The 19929-nt window shown below is 46.3% G+C and overlaps 1 protein-coding gene across 1 annotated transcript in view; it reads left to right on the top strand.

Annotated features, from left to right (window-relative positions):
- Positions 1-19929, top strand: part of LOC144109709 (phospholipid-transporting ATPase ABCA3-like) — a 53417-nt gene that overhangs the window by 6861 nt on the left and 26627 nt on the right. The window contains exons 4-12 of the mRNA XM_077642507.1: positions 96-250; positions 3154-3309; positions 5712-5971; positions 6621-6723; positions 8071-8180; positions 9961-10135; positions 13678-13801; positions 16198-16477; positions 18167-18337. Of these exons, the coding sequence (XP_077498633.1) occupies positions 96-250; positions 3154-3309; positions 5712-5971; positions 6621-6723; positions 8071-8180; positions 9961-10135; positions 13678-13801; positions 16198-16477; positions 18167-18337 (1534 nt within the window). The remainder of the gene's footprint in view (positions 1-95; positions 251-3153; positions 3310-5711; positions 5972-6620; positions 6724-8070; positions 8181-9960; positions 10136-13677; positions 13802-16197; positions 16478-18166; positions 18338-19929) is intronic.

The following is a 19929-nucleotide window of genomic DNA, read 5'->3' as shown; positions in this document are numbered from 1 at the left end:
CAAAGAGGGGGAAGAGGCATCAATGGTTTCGTATTCCTCCAGTGCGGGCTACCGCAGTGATTTCGAACCTTTTTTCTATCCCATTTTCCGGACAGGAATGCAGTTACCAACGAGCGGAGAAGCGTACGTGTGCAACTATGACGCCGCAGGCATCTCGGGCCGCTCGTGGGACTACTTCAGCGTCTGCCCGGATGAAAGCGCCCTCTTCGACGACCTTACCGTCGAGGAACAATTGCTCTTCTTCTCCTTCGTGAGTGCATGCAGCAATGTTATTTCTGCTTCCGAGTAGAATTGCACGTAACTTGCTTTCACGTTCAGAAAGGGAGGCGACACATTTTTAAATAATTTAAGATTGATTTTATGACTCACTTAATTGACGTTCTTTGCTTTCAGAGGTGGCTAGCCTTTTTAGGATGCGTTCAAACTGGCTCTTGATCACCATATTCTCGTCTGGTCTTTTGGTGCATTCTAATTCTGCTGTCATTAATTAAATCTGTACGGCCCATTTGCTACGGGTATTTAAAATCCCACGCACCTTCCCCCCTTCGTCTACAACTCATCTCCAAATAAATGCTGTCTTCCCTCAGTGGCCTGGAAGTGAGCAGTCACCTCTCTTTATTTTGGGTTTTAAGTCTTCACTCTTTACCACGACACTCTAGAAAACCACCTGCCCTAAATGCACACCTACTGACGATGTAAGCAATTAAACCTGTTTAGTCTGTATGACTGCTGCGAGCCGGTCTCTGTGTGCCTTACGTGCAGAGGAATCGCCCACAAATTATATGATGCCGATTGGCTGGGTACTTTATCCCCTCTAGGTGGCAAAAAAAAAATGCGCAGAGTGGAAAATTATTTATTGCGTAAACCAAGATTGGAATGACTGCTGAAGGTGACACACAAAATAGTTACAAAAATTTTGCGTCCACATTTCTTGAACTCGTGACTCAAAGATGCTGCATGCGGAAACCCACTCTAACATGTTCACTTTTTCAAGGTATTGTTAGGCATTGATAAGCCGTTATTTATGATCCAGTACCCTTCACAGGGTTACTCTTTGCAAAATAGTTCAGGTCAGACAGGAAAGATGCAGCATTCTTGTGCGAACACGGTTCTTTGATGTGCAGCGGCTATTTGTCTGCACCGTTGGTGACATGCCGTGTTCACATGCTGGGACATTGCTTGCATCTGTCATAGCATATTGTGCTTGTCGGCAGCGGCTCATCATTGTGAGACTGCTTTGGGGCCACTCATGGGCTTTCGTTGCTCATTAGGCCGCTCTTCTTTACAGCTGCTTTTTTCCATTGGACTTATCTATTAACAATCTCAGTTTGAAAGGAGAGTACATTCAACATAGTTTATTTCGGCAGTTGCTCTTATTTTCCACTTCTGAGATGTTCCAACTGTTGCAAAGAGCAAATCACAGAAAATGTGAGATGATCCGCTACCCCAATTTTCTTGTTCATGTGCGCAATGGGTATAATGACATTGAAAATATAGATTGTGGATGCCTGATATAAGCTTGATATATTTCACTACAATTTTACGGCAATCAGTTATGTTCTATGGGTTCTTTTCTTGCATCAGTATTCAAACTGTACGAGGTTCTTTGGCTAGGTCAATCAGTTTTGATTTCTGGCTTATCAGCTTCCCTGAATTCTCGAACCATGCTCCCGTATGCTCACCACGGTTAAAGCTTCTTGACAACACCGTTATCTTGCCAACGGACAAAGAAACGTTTCCATTTCACGAAATCTTCTGATCAAAAGTTTCACCTCTTTCCTTCTTCAGCTTTTTATTCATTTTAGTTGAACAGACATGCAAACGATTCGCCCTCACAGTGCCACTTGAAAGAATGCCCACCCATTTCATCGCCGAAACAGAATAGTCACCGTCAGAGATATCTCCATATGGAATCTCCGCGAACAACACTTCAGAGCTCAAATCATCAACTTTTGTTCTTTCAGGTGCATGATTGTCAGCGTCTGCAGTTTATATGTGCACTTCGTGGAAACACTTGTTTATAAGAATGGCACATCAGTGCAAGATAACGTCGCTTCAAGATTTTGGATGCAGAGTCCTCACGTCCCGAATTGTAGAAAAAAAAAATTACTTCCGCAGTGTTGTGTATATCAATGAGAATTAAAACTGTCACAACGTTTACACATGAACGTGTTTACACAATTCGCATGTAAAATGGCATCATTTATGACAACTTGAAAAGAGGTCGTGCGGAAATAAAGAAACTTTACCATTATGCCACTTATAGATACCCATCTTGTGGTATATAAACACATTTCACTGTAGCTGCTAGAGGGAGCCATAGACTAGACAAGTAGGGCCTAACGGTTAGAACACTCAGTTCAAAGGCAGACGTTTGCCTCAAATAAAAGAATACAGTTATGCTTCGGTTGCTTCCGCAAACGTGGGCGTCACGCCTGCAGGCGTTATAAGTCGCAAATTGCAGGCATCGGTTTTGATTTGACTCGGTTTCGCTAAAACAGTACCGTGGACCTCATACTGCTGCAGCGTTTGGAACACACATAAGCACCTTCACAGTCTTTCATGCAGAATGACTGGTGCGGCTCATCGACACCTGCGTTTTTAAAAAAAAAATTGGCAGCGGCTTAACTTGGCTAACCCTGCAATTCAGCGAAAAGCAAGGACTCTTGCTAAGCATCTGAGGCTCGTCCATGGCAGCTCCGCTACACTTTCGAGACAGCCGTTCTGTATATACCTACACTATCACGTGGCTATGACGTGGAATCACGTGCTCTTACGACACCCCCATCAGATGTCATAACGTGGCTTCACATCGCCCATCGGATGTTCTTAAGGTCAAAGGACAGCCCAAAGGTCACCCAGTGTCAAAGGTCAGAGGTCAAATCAAGGTCAAAGTCAAACTAAAGTTCATTGATAAAAGTCGAGGGTCAGAAATCAGATCAAGGTCAGTAGTCACATGTCAACTAAAGGTCAGGGGTCAAGGTTTCGACACCATAACTGTACCACATATGGTCATACACCGCTAACGTGGTTGGGCTGAAGGTTATTCAACTTCATTCTCCGGCCTGTGCGACACTACTTTACCTAGTGTAGTGAAGCTTTTCGCTTCAAAAGATTGTGAGACCTTTATATTTTTCCTCTGGACACATGCAGCTTCATCAGGTGGCATGGAGTGACGCTGAGCATATTGTCGGCGTGGTTCTACGGACCATGAATATCGAGCAGTACAAGGACACTCTGGTATCGCAGCTGTCACCGCACCTACAGCGTGTTCTATGCGTTGCCATCACCATGTGCGCCATGCAACAGGTACAACTTTACTTCCACCCGCTTCCTCAACAAAGACGTTCCATGTCCTGCATTCCTGTGTTGCCTTGGGTATCAAAATTTTGACACTCTCGTTAATCGACTCAAGACTGTATGGTTGACCGAGTGCCATATGATATTTGTAGTATGCATAGAAAAAACAGTTTTCGCAGGTTCTACTGACCTTCAGATTTTAAATGCAGGTGATTCGCAGCGAGCCACCCAGCTGGGCCCAGAAACAAACCCTTTGGGCTATAAACTTTTCTCAAATGTTGTGCAGGTGTCTTTGCTTCTATCTTTCCTCATCACATGTCTGACCAATGCGCGTCATGTTTACTCTTCATAATATTACACCTACGACCTTCTGTCCGTGGCTGCATCGTCGCTAATGTACAGTCGACGACAAATGTCTCTATACCACGTGTTCTTCAAACGAAGCCGATAGATCTGCTATTAGCTGGCGGCTGGAGGCCAAACTTGTGGAGGTGGAAATCAATATTTTCTTCTGTCATCTCCATAAGCGGAGTCTCCTCCCGCAGACTAATAGCAGTGCTAGCGGCTTCGTTCGAAGAACAGGTGGTCCACAGACATTTGTCCCCGACTATACATGATTGCGTTTCTGCCAGTCTACCAACTTTCGGTCCCAGAGTGAAAAATGGTATGTTACGCAAGTAATATATCTATATTTTAATATCTGCGTACTGCTTAGGAGAAATTAGTAGTCTGGACAGCGCGCTTAATTTTTATGGTGGGGAAATGCCAACTTTTATAGGGGGCAGCTTGAAGGTTGACGGAAGTGGCGGCCAGCTGAAGATCGCGCAAGCTTGCCCGAGAGCCATTGACGTTTCCTTCCGTGTGTGTGTGCATACTCGCCACCGTGAGGTACCGAGCACGCATGCGCACTGTGTTTGAAAAAGGCATTCGTCTTTTTTTCGAACGCATCGCGTGTGGGGGCTGTATATTATCAACCCCTTCGTATTCCGACTCCACTTTCTTACTTATTCATACCTAACGTAGCCATTCGCCCTCTGCAGATTTACTCTCCATATTAATTACCGTGATTCATAATCTATAAAATTTTCTGTCTTTCCCAACTGCTGAAAATCCTTATGTTTTTGCACTATTAACGACACTGCCTCTTCATACCCTGAATCAACAAAGCTCTAGTTGACCCTTGTACAGGACAATGTCATCAGCAAAAAGGATAAAATGAGAGGATTGCACACAAGTCTGCTTAAAAGCGGAAATGCAAAAGCCTTTCCCTGTCCTCTTTTTGTCCCTGCATTGCCATTTTTTTGCTATTACTTTTTATTTTTGGTTTGTGTTTTTTATTTTTATCTTCATTTTCTTATTTGTTTATTTTTGTTTTTGTTTTATTTTTTTCATTTCATTACACATGTGTAGCTTATCAACTGTTGCTTCAGCAACTTTTACATTTCTGTTTTATTTAGCATAAAATTATGATTGGCGGTTCGTGGGGACAACCTCCACAAGCTTCCGTCTACAACTTCCGTCCACGCCTCTCATGAGCAAGCTTTTTTAATAAGAGCTTGCTGAAACATTCCAAACTAAATTTAAGATCACATCTTCCACAGTCTAGCGCTCTGAATGCTTGAGAAGATGGCGGAAAGCACAATAACAGACACATCGCAGCGAGAGTGATGATTGATGCAACTGAAGTACAACCGACTTTTCAGCTAGTTTGTATAGCAGCATGGAAAAAAAAAAGTTAGAGATCACTGCGGCTACCCGCATTGGAGGAATGCGAACGCACTGACGCCTCCTCAACACTCATTGCCTTTATATGCCCCTCTTTCAGTCCATTGACGTTTGGTTCTAATTAATTAGCTAATTTATGTCAATCAAACTTTGTTTGATTAACCATCACTAATCAAACACAATTCACTCTATATTAATTCCCGTGATTCATAATCTATTATATTTTCTTTCTTTCCAACTCTTGCAAATACTTCAGTATTGGCACTTGCCTCTTCAGGCCCTGCATAAACAACACTCTAGAGGGCCCTTGTGCATGACAACGTCATCAAAAAGAAGAAAGGAAGAAAATGACATTATTGGCTCTAATTAACTAATTCTCCAATTGACATCAAATTTTTGGCGCATCATCCTCACATCATTCTCTATCAATCATTGCATTCGTTTGATGCTACCTCTGCTGAGAACTTCACCATCACTGCGGACATGCTTTGGTTACACGTCTTGGTGACACGACCCCGTCGACATAGCCTAGGAATGCTTTATTAATAAAGCGCACTCAGGACAATGAACAAGGAAGACAAAACAACTCAAGCGCTTGTGTTGTTTATTCTGTTATTAGTTTTCTTCTTGAGTTCATGCAACGCTTGTGGGTGACTACTGCTCAGTGTGTCCGCACCTCGTCCCAGACTCCCCTGCTGATCTTCGACGAGCCGACCAGGCTGATGGACCCCAAGGGCCGGCACGAGGTGTGGGAGGTACTGGCGCGCATCAGCCGCCGCAGCAGCGTCCTCGTCACCACGCAGAGCATCGAGGAGGCCGATGTGCTCGCCGATCGTCTCATCGTCATGCGCAAGGGACGCGTGGTCTGCGCCGCATCGCCCACCTGGCTCAAGACGAATTTCGACTCCGGCTTCTTCCTACGCTTCACCAAGCTGGCTAACTTCAGGTGCGGGGTCAACCCGGGTCATGTACTTACACTCTCTGGTGGCCGATAAACGCGTTTTCGCCTATAGTTTATCTGCACACGAGCAGCAGCTGCCACGGTGGCTCAGTGGATATATGGTGCTCGGCTGTTGGCCCGAAAGATGCGGGTTCGATCCTAGCCGCGGCGGTCGCATTTCAACGGAGGCGAAATTCTAGAGGCCCGTGGTGGTCGAAATTTCCGGAGCCTTCCACTACGGCGTCTCTCATAGCCTGAGTTGCTTTGGAACGTTATACCCCCATAAACACTGACGAGCAGATTTATTTCTGAAGGGACTGATAGACAACCCGATTAGATGACCGATCATAAGCACGAATTGAAACCAGCTAATTTAGTGATTCACTACACTGTTACTTGATTGACTGAGGGAAGAGAGTTTACTAGTTCAGGCTTTCCGTAACCGTGAATATGTGAGTCCTCACGTCGGACAACCAATCTTTCTATTCGTCGACGGCCACTGAATTATTAAGCTTGTAGAAAGTACATCCCGCTTGGTTCGACCACCTTATGCTAGCTCTCTTCCAATGCTGGCGTCTTCTGCATGAAACAATAGGGCGCTTCTTTGTTTTCTTTTTTTTATGATATGTCGCGAGCAATCGATTTTGCTCCGCAGGGATAGCGACGTCAAAAAAGTCGTCCAGTACCACATGGGCGCAGTTGAGCCGAAACGCGTCACCAAGCTCGAGATGGTGTTCAACCTTAATGACTCTCTCCAGGTAAGGAGCAGCTACCTCATATTAGTGCGAAGGGGTCATATGACATCATATGAACACACAAACTTTTGTTCTCATCAGCATGACCTGGCACATGGCACATTATACACTAACATTCGTCATTATCTCAGTAGTCCGCACTATGACGCCATCACTCCACGTACGTGGCGCCACATCTCGATGAGAAAACGAACCTAGGCGTTTTAACCGGCTGAATTGCAAAGCGAGCAATATGACTGGTACTGAGATAGAGAGTGTGTTGACATCGCCATTGGTTTTGAGTGTTCTGAGCTTCTTGCGAGTCTGACCATGAATCTTGTCAACCGATCTTACGGTGTGGGGCTGTTGTATAGCAACAGCGACACCACGTTAATTTTCACGTGGTTGAAACGAATTAATCAATAATGAATCAGACACTTCCTGAACGCGACTGGGATTCGAACCCGTGGTGGCGCGAACAGATCACCTTCGCTGGCCACTGGTCGAGATCAATATGCTATCGCCGCAGGAGATTACGCCTCGACATAACGCCCTCTCACGCTGTGCACTGCACATCGCCGCCTTCATCACCTTTCATCTGCGGCGCGAACAGATCAGATCAGCTTATCCTCGATCAAAGCTTAACCGGAGTCTAATATCGTCGCCAGGCATGCCAACGTCCCGGCAAAGCAATACCATGAGCCAACCAGGCTTAACACATGCTTTCACACGTCTACTCGGTTTAACTACGTTTAAAGCCTTCCATTTTCTTTCTGCCCGATCTTCACACTTGATACCTACTGTGAAAAGATGCGATGTAGTGAGTGACACAGACGCTCACAGAAGCACGACGCCACGAAGATAATCGTGCGGGCGCGGCATCGTGTGTATGGGTTTCGGAAGCAGTACAGAATTAACAAAACGCCACCTTGATTACAGTGACAGCCACACAAGCTGGGTTTGACAAATTAAGTCCTCTTCCTCTATTCTCTCTTCCGCTGTCTCATTCGCTAGCCTTCCTGCCTGCTCCATATGTGCAGTGAGGTGAGAGAGGACCTTATAAGAAAAAGCACATAATACGCTAACTAGCATTCGTCTTCATCCCAGTAATCCGCACTATAACGTAAGCCAACACTCCACGTACCTGGCGCCACTTCTCGACGAGAAAACGAATGAGGCGTTTTAACCGGCTGAATTGTGAAGCGAGCAATGTGACTGGTATTGAAACAGAGGGCAAGTTGATGCCACCATTGGTTCTGAGTTTTTTGCGACTTATCACATCGTGCAGCTGTTGGTTTTATGACGTCTGATTGGCTAACGCTCGCTTCCACGTTCCCACGGAATCTTCTCGCTCCATGGTGACCCGTTCAGCATGCCTCCCGCATGGCCAGAATGCTGCACTACCTGGAGAAGAGGCGCATGGTCCTCGGCATCGCATTCATGAGTATCAGCTCCTGTACGCTGGAGGACGTCTACATAAGGTGCGAGAGGGTTTTTCCAGTCCTCACTGCTGCCAACAGTAGGAAAATATGGACTCATTGTTCTTTCACTCTGCGTGCTATGGAATAACTGAAGGCACCTCAAGTGGAGAATGAGGGGAATAAATTAGCAAACTACGAGTGACTAGTCTATAGCCATTATCGAATGCATTGAGCTATGCTCGTAACATAGCCCTCGTGTTTTACGACGAAAGCTCCTGCTAGAATTTTTTAGCACCAGAGCACGTGAGGCACCATCTCGTTTAGTATGTTTAGCACGAGTTGGTGCGGCAAGTCTGCTTCCTCTAAAGCTTTTGCCTCCTTCGCCCAATTCTCTCAAGCCCTCCTAGCACGAAATGGCTCTGGAAGCATGCTTTCGCGCCATCTGGTTTGCTCTACTGAGCACAAGCTGGTGCTGCAAGTCTTCTTAACAGCAGCTGATTCTGCCAGATTTTTAGCCCCTTTTATCTTGAGATTGGGCTATGTCCACTTAACACGCGATGACTCGACACATTTAGCATAGCGCCTAGCACGCGCCGTGAATGCCCATTAGCAGATCGCCTTGGGGGCACCACAATCTGTGGTGTGCCATTTCACAATGTGAACGGTGCCTGCTAGCACTGCCCTTCAAGCCCAATGCAGCTTCGACATTCCTATTATGTATTAGCGGTGATGATGCTCTCATTGCAATAAAGTGCTATTATTAAGTACATGGTGCCCTGGGCTGGCCAGTTGGCATGCGCATTTGCCGCGTTGGGACCGATGAGCACGTGCTCAATGCCGGGTGCAGTACGCGCTGCGCTAAACGTCTCGAGCCACGAAGTGGCAGTGTTAAATCGTTACTCAAGTTACGCAACCAGTTGTTCCGCGCTCATATATGATTGCCATTTGCCAGCAGGCTTAGCTGTCGCTGCATACTGTGACTTAACCACAAAGGGAAAGCACAGGTGAATGCTTTAGCAACCGCACGAAACACCATGACCTGTTGCAATACGAGACCAGATGCAAAACACGCTACTACGCATGAAAAGACATCCGTGGCGCTTTGTGACGCACCACGGATGACGAAATGACTTGTCTAGCATGGGAGGAGAACCAGAACCATTGCTGCGTGTGCCGCTTGTTTTGGCTCTTCGTAGCCGCAGACGATGCGCATTTCTGATAATTGTGATCCAATGAGGCATGTGCTCCACTTAAGTAAAATGTGAAAAAAAATCAGCTTTGGTATGAACTTTCGTTAACCCTGGTGAGAAGCGAAAGCTTTCTTTGCGTTCACAAATGCCACACACACACACTGCCGAACAGATTGTCTGTAATGCGTCGATGAAATTCCTGATGGGGCACAGTTGCCACCTGCCACGGTGGGCAGATTGTGATGACGACAGTAGGTCATATGACCTGCCACGTGACACCTGTCACGTGACTGCACCGATGCTGGCCTCTTGAAAACCTAGCGTAGTGAAGTTTTCGCTTCAAAAATGGATCACGAAATGCCCCCACGCGCGTCAGATTACAGCATGAATATGCAAGCGATTTAGCCGAGAGAAGCCTTTTACAAGGTGCGATTACGGATACGAAAATTCCGCCATTTAAACATTTGGTCAGGTGTACATACGTTGCTCTGCGCATTGTAATCAACGATGTTTCGCATTCCCCTTGCGTAAAAACTTGAAACACGCACGTTACATTACCAGCGCACGTTTCACAGGCGGCTTCCGCAGTCGGTAAAAGCCAGTATAGTCCATGAAGCCCATTGCGCTTTGTTTTTGCTTTTCTTTTTCAGCATGGTCACTGCCAACGAACTGAAGCCCAAGTCAGGCGCCGGCGACACTCGCGCTGCAACTCCGCAAGTGCAGAACGTGGACGCGGCCAAGGAGAAACAAGGTGCACCAGAAATTAAGCATCGACAGCCTGGCCCATATGCGATCGGCTTTCGCTTATATCTTCTCATAAACATTGTATATTCAATATAGTCGGATACAACTAAAGTCTGCAGTGAAGGTCGGCCCACATTCAGGAATGGTGCACAGAATTCCTGCGCTAAAGAAAAGTAGTCCGTTGTTAAAACTTCTCTTGTCACCTAAACAAGAAGCCCATCTGAAGGAAAAATTATAAGCTCGAAAATTTTTTTTTAAATGGCTTGTTTAATAAAGTCAAACATTAAAAAGTTGATTTCGTTTAAAAGTTGTATCCTAAAAAAAATAGAAAGTTAGCAATATGTAATTCAAACGCATATCCGCAAGAAAGGCACAAAGGAATGACCAATGAACGAAGGAAGTTGAGAGCGTGGAGTTTCTGGAATATCGTTTGAATTTGTGCATATACGGCAAGTGTGTACCACAGTTTGGAGAAAGCAACCTTAATATCTAATCAACCTTGCTACCCTGGCATCACCATACACACCACATGTTGGTGTGTTGTGCCCATTTCTACTTTTTCCTTTGCCCTTCTTAGGCCATGTGCTAATGCGCTGCTTCAAGTTCATCACAATTCAACATGCTGTGGCATAAGCGTTGCATTTTGTTACACCCACACCGGAACGTGGGATGTAAGTAATTACGGTTAAAATTCGATTTGAGGTTATTTGACATAATCAGACTGTGTGATAGTGTCGGGGGAATCTTCGTACCTTAGATATTCTCAGTAAAACAGGGAAAGCTGATCTGGGGGTGTATTACATACTTGATGTGACGTCACACGACACTGATTTAATCAGCATGTATAGTATACTAAAACGAACTGACACGGGGTTTTCGTAAAGGAATTTTCAACTTTTCTCCAAAACTTCTGCCCTGAATACCAGCAGATACTGTTCGTGGTAGGTCCAACGAATCGAATTTTTTTATTCTGAGTAACAGGCTCCACCGCAGACTCCGGTCTACCCGCCTAACCTCCGCCTCGCGGCCATTCCACGTAACATGTCCGTACACACATACGCAGGCCGCCGCCAAGCATACGCGTACAACCACAAGCCACCTTTGGACACAGACGTCTGCCTCACGTTAACCGCAGGCTCCACAGCAGCCTTCTTCCTCTACCCTCCAATCTCTACAACCAGCGCTCACACAGCCGGTCCATACACCTTCCCACCCTCGCCCTAGAAGTACACAAGATCGTCGATGCCATCACACACATCGCCACCCTATCTCCCGCAACCGCATACGGGGTCTATCAGACTCGCAGGCAGCTCTACGTGCCTTTCACAAAAGAGCCCTCCCCTTCTCTATCCGATCAGCCTTAGATGCCACCCTCACAGCATTGAGCCCACAATCGGTGGCCCTTCGGTGTATCCCTGGTCCCATGGGCATTCCCGGCAATGAGCTGGCTCACCAGCTTGCCTGTGACACCATACACTGGGCACCAGGAGTCCCATAGATGAGCCCACCGATGGTGCATGCAGTCGTGGCATACAAACTCACTGCCGGCGAACACTACACGCATCAAAAATTGGAGTTAGCTGATTTACCACCGCCACAACGATCCTTATCGAATCTTGAAGATCGTATTCTTCACTGAATATGATTTAGGCTCCTTCATACACCAGCCAAACTATTTTTTGTGCAGGTACACTACCACATCTCAATGCTCAAACGGTCCACACACATATGCATGTGCATGTGTAGAACACTGCCTTACACAGTGCCACTCAGCCTTCCAGTCCCCCGTCTATCCTCCCCCCTCCCTCCTGTGGCCCATCTGGCTCGCCTCCCGGAACATGAACCTGCAACGCGCTCTCGTCACATTTGCGTAGGACCTATCAAATGCCTAACATCAAAGCTGTTTTAATAAGCATGTTACACCACCGCACCACACCACCACCAGTACCAGGCAACCTGAACCTAAGAGGGTCTAATTTCCTGTGAACGAAGAAAGCTGTTTCTGAGAGGGGTGCCATAGAATTCAATTATGTTTTTAAAAGCTCTAGAAAGAAGTTTTGCCTAACAAGGCTGTCGTCAGAACAGCAAGTGAAGTACCACACACTGCGATGAAAGAGACTGCGGGACAATTGTCCTACATTTTACAACTCTTGTTGAAAGCGCCAGCAGCTGCTATGTAGGAAAAAGGGTTTTATAGTATTTTTCTAATGTATTTAGTAAAGTGTCTTTAGCAAAGTAGTTGTAAATGTCGAGAGTAGCATGCATATAATTAGCCTTCAACCTTCTCATGATGCTTACTCAGTTCCTGTTAATTGCAATCCCTCTACCACGGCGTCTCGGTAATCCGTGAGCACAGCTTCGGTACTTTAAGCTCAAAATACTACAACATACCACACCATACTATACCATGCCATATTAATTATGCCATGATATAACATACTATTCGATACTATGACATACTATGGCATACTAGTCATACTATTCCATACTATAACGTACTCTACCATAACATTCCACACCATACAGTACCATCCTGTGCCATTTTCTTTGTGATTTAGAGGTTTTGGCTTCTGTGGCACATAGTCGGGCTTCGTGCACACTTTCCTGAAACGTAATTTTTTATGTTCAGACTTCTAGCGTACCGATGACTTCCCACCTCCACCGTTAACCCGCTGTGGCATTGGAAAGAACACATGTTCACGTGCGACTCAGGGAGCCAATGTTTTGCACCTTTGTTTACCAGACACTACTGCTTGTGAAGAAGCGCAACTTGGCATTTATGACATTTCCACTTTTTCTCTATCTACAAACGGGCAGACGAAGATCTTGGGACCACAGATCGCTAGCTGTAACAATCCTCACAAATGTATTCGTATTCTCAAGCGAAGCTGGGCTCCGATGTTGCACATAGAAGAGTATCGAACAAGTACGGTGAAGCGCGGCAGAAATCGTGTGAAACAGTGCGGCCATAAAGATTCTGTACGGGGCACTCGTGTATGAGTTTTCTCATCGCCACCTTGAAGACTTCGAAAAGCTACGCAAAGCTACCCCTTGCACTATTACTGGTTTGCTGGAACACGCAAAGAACGAACAGCTGCTTAGACTGGTAACCATACCACCCATTCGACACATCTTCAATGAAACGAAAGTACAAACGCGATACCGATTGGAAAACATGCACGGGACGACAAAATCAACGGCGCATGAGAGCCTGTTTGGAATACATATCACCTCCCTGGGAGACTCTGGTGATCGGGCGAAGGCTGCAGTGACCTATTATTAGGCGAAATATGGTCGCTAGGCAAATTTTTGAAAAGAAAACAGAGCTGATGAGACTGCCGAACCCAATAGAAATCTACACGGATGCTGCAGTTATAAATGGTACGTTTCGTATGGACTGGGTCTGTGCGCCTGTACCGCAATTCAGCAGCCAGCACAGATGCCAACTACTCGGAGGCTCAAACCTACACTCGAAATTCTTGCCATTTGGGGGGGGGGGGGGGGACGTCAACATCATTACGACTGCCGTATGGGATGTTGCGGAACGGAGAACTGCAAAGAATTATAGAATATTATCAGACTCATACACAGTGATAGCGGAGCTGTCTGCACCTACGACACAGGACGCGGTGGCCAACAACATCAGGAAGAGATTGAAACGGGTGCGAGACGTGGGAACAAACACCAAAATTATATGGACACCGGGTCACACTGGCTTGGACAGCGGAACCGCAGCCGCGCAAGCGGGTGGGCTTGATCAAATGTACAACGCCCCACTCCTCAACTTCCTGCCGAATTCAGTAGATTAAAATCTCTACCGAGACCTGTTCAATGAAGGCTCCCCCAGCAGAACACTTACGCACTACTTTAGCACCAAAATGAAAGCAGACAGCAGGCACCATTATCCGAAGGAACACCACCGCCGGTACTTGACACTAAGGGGCAGGTCACTCGGCCACAAGAGATTTTCCTAAAGTGATTGCAAACGAAGCGTACACTACATATCTACTTCACAAGTGGTCTCTTGCAAGACACAAAACACCTGTGCACAACTGATGCATCCACTCCCAAGTACACTGTAAGCAGATCTACAACACCTAATGTGGACTTGCCCACCTTTCTCGCGAAGGAGACACAAGATTCAGCACATATTACAGGATGATATGCCCACCTTAGCACATCAGATACGATCAAGCACCGCAGCGCAACATTCCATCCTGGCATACGGTAGTGAGAGCCGCCTGCTTCAAGTAGTCTAAGAGAGGTCAACTGACAGAGGACGCTGGGCTCTGAAGGCTAAGAAAAATTGCGACTAAAAGTTGCCTCTGCACCTACACCCGCCATCCCTCGTAATTCCCCAACAGTGGCTGAGAGCCATTCTTTCCTTGTAATAAAGGCTTCATTCATTCATTCTCTAGCATTTCGTTTTTTTATAGGCGCTTTGACTGCTGTTACACTTTCCCAAACGAGGAGGACTTTGGCGTCTTTGTGCTTGAACAACCCGCTAAGTCCCAACCAAATGTTCTGGCTGGTAGGTTTGCAGCATTTTCAGTGTGTTCCAGCCCACGTGGTAGTGAGGTCGAGTTGTTTGAACTGTAACGATACACCACAAGACTGGCAAATGTCAAATGAGACTACACTTTTACCTTGGCACGAAATTCGGTAGCGTTGTACGCATAACGTTCACTTGGTAATTACAAGACGGAGCAGACAGCATAGATTATGTCGACAACGAAAGCGAAAGTATAGAATGACAATTTGTGCTAGTTGGGTTACGTTCATTTTAAAAGAAATACAGCTTGAACAGAGACAACGGGAGAGCGGTCCTCGTACAAGCCAATGAGAAGTCAATGTAATTACTGGCTCTCAATGCTCAGTGTTGCTGTAATGCATGACAGAACAGTGCAGTGAGTCTGCGACAGCTACCAAATCTGGCTTCCTATACACATGTTCTGGCTTGCCAGAACAAACTATACAGTGTGTTGATAATCTGGTTATATAGAGCTGGCATCAAGATCGGTGCCGGATATAGCGCCTTTATATTAGCCTAACAGCTATTCCAAGGCAACTGCTTTTTTTAGTGGTACTCAATTCGTGGCACATAGTAGCCCAACTCCAAGATAGAACACTGGAATTTCTACCTGCAACTTCCTCGTACCCGCCGCGGTGGCTCAGTGGTTAGGGCGCTCGGCTACTGATCTGGAGTTTCCGGGTTCGAACCCGACCGTGGCGGCTGCGTTTTTATGGAGGCAAAATGCTAACGCGCCCGTGTGTTGTGCAATGTCAGTGCATGTTAAAGATCCCCAGGTGGTCGAAATTATTCCGGAGCCCTCCACTACGGCACCTCTCTCTTCCTTTCTTCTTTCACTCCCTCCATTATCCCTTCCTTTAAGGCGTGGTTCAGGTGTCCAAGGATATATGAGACAGATACTGTGCCATTTCCTTTCCCTCAAAACCATTTGTTATTATGATTAACTTCCTGGTCGTTCTGGTAAAACTCCCATAATGTGCCTCCCCCTCCTTTCCCATAAATATTTTAGCAATGATTAAGACATGTCTGTGCAACACGTACCCTTCATAAAAATAACGTGTGAACACTGCTCACACGCCTAGTGCGAATGTCTGGCAACCTTAACACCCATTACAACAGCTTACAATATGCCCTAATGAAATGCCATCAAGGTTCCCTCAAAATATATTTTTCGTTTACTCCTATGGAAGCTATATCGAAAGTACTAAGTGTATAACATTGGCTATGCGATAACGCATATTGAGAACATTTAATTGTCAAAGACTGAAGTGTAAAGCGCGCCAAAGGACGAGGACACATGGGGCACAAGAGCACTAGTGTGTCCTTGTGTCCTCATCTCTTAGTGCGCTGTACGCTTTGTCATTACAAACCAAGAAGCCAAAACCGCCACGTTTTATAAGGACTCTGCGTGAAATCATGCACACGATATGGAAACTAGGATGTCATGGGGGAAAGATCAGACAATATTTTGGTGACTATAGAAAGGGTATGAATTTGCATGCGTTGCCGATAATATAGGGGCTCCACGTCGTCTCTGCAACTGTTTGTGCAAAGTTAGAGCTGAGATAGCCTCCATCACAACTTGCTCTAAGCGCATGCGTCCGTTTCCCAGAGCTGGACTCCGTGAAGCAGCTTTGCACGGCTCGGTCGGCGAAGGCGGGCATGTTTTCCGTGCTGCTGGCGCTACTGCGCAAGCGCGCCTTCATCTGGACGCGTGTGTGGTGGACTAAGCCTCTGTCCGTGGGCATCCCAGTGGCGTCCATGGTGCTGCTGGCGCTGTGTGAGCGCCACTTCTTGCCCAGGCACAGCTCGCTGGCCGCCTCCAGCTTCACGTACATGCCTGAGAGACTCTTCGACGTTTCATATGGATTCATCGAGGCTGATAATGCCAGGTCGGTGGTGCCTCCAACTGTGCACAAGCGCAGCATAGTGTCTTTAGCGGACGTTTCCCGCGTTCCACTTGTCTAAGCTGCAGGTGGGGTTTTAGTAGGATACCACTTTTTCAGCAGCAGTTGGCAACAATGAACTATGACTCTGAGGATGGTCTCTAAATCCACTGACCAATATGTACAGTAAGAGAAATCACGTGTTAATATTTTTACTGTACTTAACAGCCTGGAGGATAAGAGCCATTTCGTCCTGTGGTTACCTTGTTCTTTAGCAATAAGAAAAGCATTCACAACTCGCTACTTTGAACGAATCCCATGGGGCAGTTATTTCAATGGGTGGCGCTCCAGTGCAAACTTAGGTTATAACTAGAATATTGGGCCAAGTATAAATAACTTTAGCAGTGCGCCACTCTGGGTAGGGACTGTAACAGGAGATTACAAAACAACACAAAGGTGCCGGATAAAAGCTTGAAATTAGCTCTAGCGAAGCTTTACGTGGTATACACTTTCGCATTCGCTTTTCCTGTCCAACAATAACACTACCATTGGGCAGGTCAAGAACATGGATCCGTCCTATCATGGGCTACAAAATCGATGCCGACGGCAGCGCCATTCCACTTGAAGTCCGTATGCAGCTGTCGTTCTGAGAACAGGGCAACATAGCAGTCCTGAATGCATTCCTTTTGGGGCCAACTAACAACTTTCTCTCAGTCATGGAGAGATTCATGCTGAATAGGCAGCTTACAAACGCTTTTCAATGCAATCCCCCGAAGCGATAGGGACTGCATATCAGTGTATTGGCAAAATAGTCAATATCAATATTGGCAATATTGGCCAATATTGGCAAATAGACAAGAAACTGTATACCCACACCTCAGTAGTGATGATCATGGCCATGAAGGCGCCTTTCGTTGTTATGGAGCCAGCCACATCTCTCTGCCCGAATCATCTTGTTCCACAAGTTCCTTAACCTTACCTCATCACTGAAATGCTGCGTCCCCGTGCATGTGATGACGGCAACCAAATACTGCACCTGGCGGGCCGCAGTGCTCATATGTAAATATCTCATCGCAGCGCGTTTACAGACATATGTAAATAGCTAATTGTCTTTAAGTGTTTATAGTGTTTGTTCAGTATGCACCTCCCCAAGGTAAATTATATATGCATGTGGTACGAAAGCAAAAACTGCAATAAAGCCCCGCCGCGGTGGCTCAGTGGTTAGGGCGCTCGACTATACTGATCCGGAGTTCCCGGGTTCGAACCCGACCGCGGCGGCTGCGTTTTTATGGAGGAAAAACGCTAATGCGCCCGTGTGCTGTGCGATGTCAGTGCACGTTAATGATCCCCAGGTGGTCGAAATTATTCCGGAGCCCTCCACTACGGCACCTCTCTCTTCCTTTCTTCTTTCACTCCCTCATTTACCCTTCCCTTACGGCGCGGTTCAGGTGTCCAACGATATATGAGACAGATACTGCGCCATTTCATTTACCCCTAAAACCAATTATTATTATAAAACCCACACCTCTTCAAAATTATTTGTTTCATATCGACTTTTTTCTCTTCAACAAATTCAGTATAGAGAATCAGCTCGATGATAACCGAATCCGAAAACTCAACTTTTTCCATGCACTAAGCAGTGTGCGGAACTGTTCCAAAACACGTACCAGTTATACCCGCTGCCAATCTGTGCAGCAAAAAGTTCGCCAACACCGTGCTGCTCCCTCATATGTCCGAGCGTTCCGTGCGGGTCTTCTCGCCGACAACAACCTTCGTGGAGCGGGAGCTGCTCTTCTGGGCTCAGCAGAGCATCCGCGCCTACGTTTATGAGTACCAGTACGGAGCGAGCATCTTCGGAGACAACAGGTACGGAGCCATTTCGCGGGGTGCCATGTCAATACAGCTTACCGTACACCCATTAGGCCTGTATCCCCAAGAGCCTCCTCAAATAACGTTATCTTATCATGCAGTCACCAGGACGACTCTGACTGCAGAGTCTGTCTCAAATTATACTTTTGAGTTCTGCGTATGCGCCGCTATGCACCAAAAATATAGTTCTAATATGAAGAGTGTAGCCTTATTTCTAACAAGCCAACGGGTCAGGGTGGTATCGCCATCATCATCAACACTGGCCAAGTTTAATCCACTGTAGGACAAAGGCCTGTTTCGGTGTTATGGAGCCAGCAATATATCTCACCATCTGCGTCATCTTGTTGCATAGCTTCCTTAGCCTCACCACCTTCCTTGAACGCTTCGTTTTCCACGCATGTACAGTCTTTGACAAAAGTAAAGAGCCCAAGGTGTTTACTTTTAAGCAGCGAGGAAAATTTAGAGCAATGAAGACTGAAGTTCCTCGGCTTCAAAATATTTGGAATGCCGGCAAATAGTAGCAAGCCACACAGCGTCCTAAAAACTGTCGCATATTTGGAAAGCCACCACGCCGCGGAAGGAATCTAGCTCCCCCGTGCGCGCTATTGGCGATTTGAGAAGTTTGGAGAAAATTTCATCTGTTGACGACGGAATGCGCATAACATGAGCGTGCGGCGCAATGCTATCTCCACTTCGGGTGCGCGCAGTGGCGCCTGGTCGGAAAGAAGCGGCTGGAGCTTTCTGTAAGCTTCTCTCTTTGCCTGACCAATGGCGACGCGAGCCGTGGCGGGAGGGTTAGAGAGCGATTTTTTTGTGGACGCTATGTGAATGTGCGCATCTGTCTTGGCGCGAAGTAACGAACTGACGCGGCGCGCCAGCCGTCTGTCAGCCAGTGCCGTAGTTTTAGGTTCGAAGAAGCGCTCCCGCACGGCTCCCGGGTCAACACTACTCACCCAGCGAGGCAGTATCTGCGAGGCAGCGCAATTTAGTCTTCGGGACGGCCCCGTCCTGACCTTCCAGTCGTGGGACTGTCGCAGTGCCTGGCAAACACATTGTGTTTTGTTTTGATTGCCACTCTCGTATTTCTGGGGCAGAAACTTGGAAGCTGAACAAAAATTAAGGCTTTAGAATATATTCAGGACAGAGCAGGAAGCTAATGGGAAAAGTAGTTATGTAACGAGTTAAAATTAAGGCAAAGGGGATTGGACACGATACGTAATGGAGCAGATGTTCAATGCGCCCCTGGAGTGAACATTCCAATAGATAGCATATATATATATATATATATATATATATATATATATATATATATATATATATATATATATATATATATATATATCGTATGTAGAGTCAAACAGAAAGACGAGATTAGGGAGTTTGCCAGTATAAGTTGCTCGCAGCTGGCTTAGGCCTGCGTTAATTGGAGTTCGACGGGCGAGGCCTTTGCCCTACGTTGAGTGCAGCCGAGATGATGGTGTCGTGAAACATAAAGTAAAACATATGTAAAAAAATACACGTCTTATTTTTTTAGTGAAACAAACGAAACAGTACTAAAATAACCAAGATGAACATCTGTAAAACACGGC

This window comes from Amblyomma americanum, chromosome 11 (assembly GCF_052857255.1).
Source record: "Amblyomma americanum isolate KBUSLIRL-KWMA chromosome 11, ASM5285725v1, whole genome shotgun sequence".
In the NCBI taxonomy this organism is placed as follows: domain Eukaryota; kingdom Metazoa; phylum Arthropoda; class Arachnida; order Ixodida; family Ixodidae; genus Amblyomma; species Amblyomma americanum.
Note: the sequence above shows the minus strand (reverse complement) of the source record. Positions and strands in the feature narration are given on the sequence as shown.